Raw genomic sequence first — 4,819 nt, forward strand, 5'->3', positions numbered from 1 at the left:
GTGAAAGTAACTTTCCAGATGGGTGCACTACCTGTTAAGGACACTTCTTTTTTAGTTTTGCCACTTTCTGATACAAATGCGCTTTTTATCTTCTGTGGCTGTGGCCATATGCTCCAGTCCTTGAATGGTTTTCCGAACAGATCACCCAGTGGGGTCACCTACTTCTCACAACTGCTTCAAAATTCCATCTTAAGCACCTTCTCAGAAAGTTTGCTCTTTATTAGCTGCCTCTAATATTTGGAGAAACGCAGGGTTGATCCAGCAACAGAACTGCGATCTTTGTAGCAACATCTATCTTTTATTGAGCCATTTTAAAATAGAACATCACAAAAATGTGGTCCACTAGATATACTGTTAGCTGTAATAGCACAATAAACCGATGTACAGCATTAAAACGAACACCTTTTGACCTGCGTCTTAATCATGGTACTATGATTAACTTTTACTATTAAAATATTTTACTGTTACTTTTGAACAATAGAATAAAAACAAGTTTTTTTCTTTGTGTTGCCAAATTCATAGACTATACACATTTTTGTTTTCTTTTCCCCACCAATGGATTCGTATTTGGGCTTGTTTTTTGAGAACCAAATGTGATTTTTGTTGGCACAATTATGGCCTCTTTTCATCCTTTTGATCGATTTTTATTGCATGTTTAAAGGTGCAACTGTACTAAAAAATGGAAAATTCTATTTTTTCGGCATTCACTGGGCACTTAAATGTGATTATTGACATGTTAGATTATGTATCTACATATTTGATCACGTTTATTTTATTTCTGCATTTTACATCATCCTTGGAATAATCCAATAATTATTAATAATAATGCCTCTTTGGACTACACCTCGAGAGATATGGGAGACAAAAACAACACCAAATCTGTAGAGGCAATGGCATAATATATATATAATTATACGTATACGGAGTCATGTCATAGCTTCTGTTCTATGAGTAAATGTTGATGCGTCTGACTATGTCCTATCATTTTACAGAATCTGACCAGGATGATGAACATCTTCTCTTGCAGGTGGAGACTCGTCACTTATTACCTCACGATGAAAAATAAGAGGAACATGGAAATGCCTGATGTAAGAACACAAATGATGTAGGGATCTATGATAATTCTCGTTTCAATCACATTTAGACCATGAAAATAAGAATGGAAATTTTCAAAACAAAGTTACTCAATTATTTTTCTAGGAAATAAAATTTGTGTTCAGCTGAACATTGATCGTAATTGAATTAAGCTTAGATAGAAATTGCTATTGATGCGAAGACATCTTTATCTCATTCCATGAAGTGAGGAGATGGTGAGGACACATACACAACTTTGCAATGATGTCCGCTCCACATACCACATTGTATTGACACTTGAAAGTCACATTCACATGTTATTGAGGAATCAATTCTGTGACAGTGATCATTGTTGTCCGTGAGGATTTTGGCCAAGATGTCAGATAAATCTTTAAACAGAACATTGCTTGCTATCAGCAGTGAAGGGTACAAACGGGCAATTGGTTCTGGTGCATAACAGTCTCAGGTTTATTTTGTCTCACAAACTTCGAAAGTAAGCACAGCAGCTTCACTTTGACCAAAATAAAAAAAATCAATAACAAAAATAAACAGCCCTTTCTCAGGGTAGGCACATTAAAATTATGCGGTCTTACGTTCACAACAAGTCCGGACATTGCTACGGTCTGTGCACCAGTACAGTTCCCCACTCCAGCTCCATTACCTCAGACACACTTGAGCCAATTCAGCTGCCTTTTATAAGACCTGCAAGGCCCCTACTGGAGTTATAGGAGCGACTATTTCTACCCCGGCTCTTTTGGTTGCTTCTAAATCCCGGACCCAATTGTTGTGAATTCTGCTTTTGGGCTCCCTCCGGTGGTTGTAGAGGGTAATGCAGTTGTGCCTGGACTGCAGGATTGGACAGGTGTATCTGCTAATTGCAAAACTGACAGGGGTATTTAGCTTTGCACGTCTCATTAGTCCCTGCCAGTTGTCAATGTTCCTTTGGAAGTGTTGGTCCTGCCTGGCCTCTCCTGCTTGCTGCCATTTCAGCAAAGATAAGTGTTTGCTTCATTTTGTTTTAGACACACTGCTGTGTGTTTATTTTCTGTGCTATCTTGTTTCTATTTTGTTCCTGCTAGACTGTGCCTGATTGTTTTTCTCAGTCTAGTTGGATTCGCTGGAGTCGCAGATATACTCTCCACATCTTTAGTTAGGTGGTGGAGTTTTTGTATTTTTCTGCTGTGGATGTTTTGTAGTGTTTTGTGCTGACCGCATAGTATTCCTTTCCTATCTAGGTAGAAGTGGCCTCCTTTGCTTATCCCTGTTTTCAGTCTGCGTATGTCTTTTCCTCTCCTACTCACAGTCATTATTTGTGGGAGGCTGTCTATCCTTTGGGGGTCTACTCTGAGGCAAGAGAGTTTTCCTATTTCCGTCTTTAGGGATATTTAGTTCTCCGGCTGTGTCGAGGTGTCTAGGTCTGGTTAGGCAAATATAGAAAATATACCGCACACTCAATTTTGGTATGATGCAAAAAAGGAAGGTTTTGTGCCAAATTTATTCAAATACAAAGTACAAAAAGTTGCCACACTGAAAATGGAGGAGAGAACCCAACGTTTCGACCATCCCGGGTCTTATTCATGGGGTTGCTCTGGTTCTCGTTATAATTATACACAACAGTGGCAATGGAAAGTAAGTGATCCCTTCCAGGTATGTCCTTTGCATGGGGTCATTCCCACAGCAGGGCGCGGGAGCGCCGCCGACATCATACCTGGACACGAGCTCTAACAGTGAGAAGGCCTTCCTTATCAGGCTCCATATACCCGGGACACAGAGATTACATCTGACCCCATGCAAAGGACATACCTGGAAGGGATCGCTTACTTTCCATTGCCACTGTTGTGTATAATTATATGAATAAGACCCGGGAGGGTCGAAACTTTGGGTTCTCTCCTCCATTTTCAGTGTGGCAACTTTTTGTACTTTGTATTTGAATAAATTTGGCACAAAACCTTCCTTTTTTGCATCATACCAAAATTGAGTGTGCGGTATATTTTCTATATTTGATTGACTTGGACCACACGGTCCGTTATACCAGCACCTCCGTGTCCCAGACTCGAGTGCACACCATCACCCATACATTTAGGTCTGGTTAGGCACACCCCACGGCTACTTCTAGTTGCGGTGATAGGATCAGGGTTTGCGGTCAGTATAGTTACCACTGCTCCAGTGAAGGTCATTTCATGCTGCTCCAAGGCCACCTGATCATAACACCCAATATCTGGTCCATTTACTAAAACCTCTCAGTAACCATCAATTACTGGACCTTCAATTCTGGGACTTATATCACTGAGGACAGCCACTTCGGTGACACAAACCTTCCACCCAGGACATTCCCACCTGCTCTCCTGCAACATGAAGAACTCCAGTTCCTTATTATATAAGTAAAAAATCTTACTGACTTTTAAATCTCTTATGTTTGTATACTTTTTTGCAGGTGAACAATCTGACTGATATTAAAGAGTTTGTACTCTTAGGTTTTCAAGGCAGTTCACAGCTAAGAATTGTACTCTTCTGTGTGCTTCTTGTGATATTCTTGGTGACAATATATGGGAACCTCCTGATCATCACCCTGGTGTCCACCAGCAAGAACCTCCACACTCCAATGTACTTCTTCATCTCACAACTGTCCATCAGTGACATCTTACTGATTTCAGATATTGCCCCCAACATTCTCTACGTTTTAATGAATAAAGGAGGGACCATTGCTTTTATTGGTTGCATGACCCAAATTTATTTCTTTAGTGCCACAGAATCATTTGAATGGCTTCTCCTCACGGTGATGTGTTATGACAGATACGTGGCCATCTGTAATCCCCTCCGTTATTCCTCTATAATGACAAGTGGAAATTGTGTGATATTGTCCATCAGTTCTTGGTTGCTCAGTTTCTTTGCGTCACTCATTTTCATTATAATAATATCCAGGTTAAAGTTCTGTGGGTCTAATGTTATTGACCATCTATTCTGTGATCTTGTTCCCTTACAAGACATTGCATGTTCGGACACTTTTCCTGTAAAACTACAAATGTATTTATTAAGTATTCCACTGTTGATTATTCCCAGCATAATATTTGTTGTTAGCTACGTGAAGATTATCCGTGCCATTTTACAGATTTCATCTAATATCAGTAGACAGAAAGCCTTCTCCACCTGCAGTTCCCACCTCACCGTGGTCTCCATATTTTACACCACTCTTTTCAGTGTGTATATTCTCCCAAAAAGTGAACAAACATCAGATATTAATAAAATCACATCCCTTCAATACACTGTATTTACCCCCTTGATTAATCCCATTATTTATAGTTTTAGAAATAAAGACATTAAAGGTAATCTTCGACTTCCCAAATGTTTTTTCAAATGGCAAGCACGGTTATGAAAAAGAAAATCAGATTAACGTACAGACTCTGGCCGCTGTCACTTCTCTGCTGACTATTCTACTGATGTGTTCTATGACATCCACTTGCAGTTGCCTAACCACTGCAGCCAATCTCAAAACTCAGTTTTAAAGCGTTTATGACTTTTCATACTTCCATGTGAGCTCTTTAAAGTGCAGCAGTTTAAATCAACTTGCAAAGGAGCCATCCTTTAACCCGTTAACGTCCAATGATGGATATATCAATCATTGGTCGCCTCCACCTGTTTGATCTGATCAGCTGTCATGTGCCTCTAGCAGTCATAGTAACATAATATTTAAGGTTGAAGGAAGACTTTAAGCTTTTGGAAATGGTTTTTGCTAATCACTCTGGAT

The 4,819-nt window shown here is 39.7% G+C and overlaps 1 protein-coding gene across 1 annotated transcript; it reads left to right on the forward strand.

Annotated features, from left to right (window-relative positions):
• The first annotated feature begins 1,055 nt into the window (after positions 1–1,055).
• Positions 1,056–4,511, forward strand: LOC138674777 (olfactory receptor 6B9-like). Its single transcript, XM_069762594.1, has 2 exons — positions 1,056–1,088; positions 3,509–4,511. Exons 1-2 carry the CDS (start codon positions 1,056–1,058, stop codon positions 4,445–4,447), a joined length of 972 nt encoding a protein of 323 aa, XP_069618695.1. The 3' UTR covers positions 4,448–4,511.
• Positions 4,512–4,819: the final 308 nt, after the last annotated feature.

The sequence above is a fragment of the Ranitomeya imitator genome, chromosome 4 (assembly GCF_032444005.1).
Source record: "Ranitomeya imitator isolate aRanImi1 chromosome 4, aRanImi1.pri, whole genome shotgun sequence".
Classification (NCBI taxonomy): Eukaryota; Metazoa; Chordata; class Amphibia; order Anura; family Dendrobatidae; genus Ranitomeya; species Ranitomeya imitator.

Excerpts from the sequence above, each read along its gene's own strand:
- LOC138674777 (XM_069762594.1), top strand. The coding sequence starts at position 1,056 with ATGAAAAATAAGAGGAACATGGAAATGCCTGAT. Across the intron at positions 1,089-3,508 it reads GGAACATGGAAATGCCTGAT|GTGAACAATCTGACTGATAT; the intron begins GTAAGAACACAA and ends ACTTTTTTGCAG.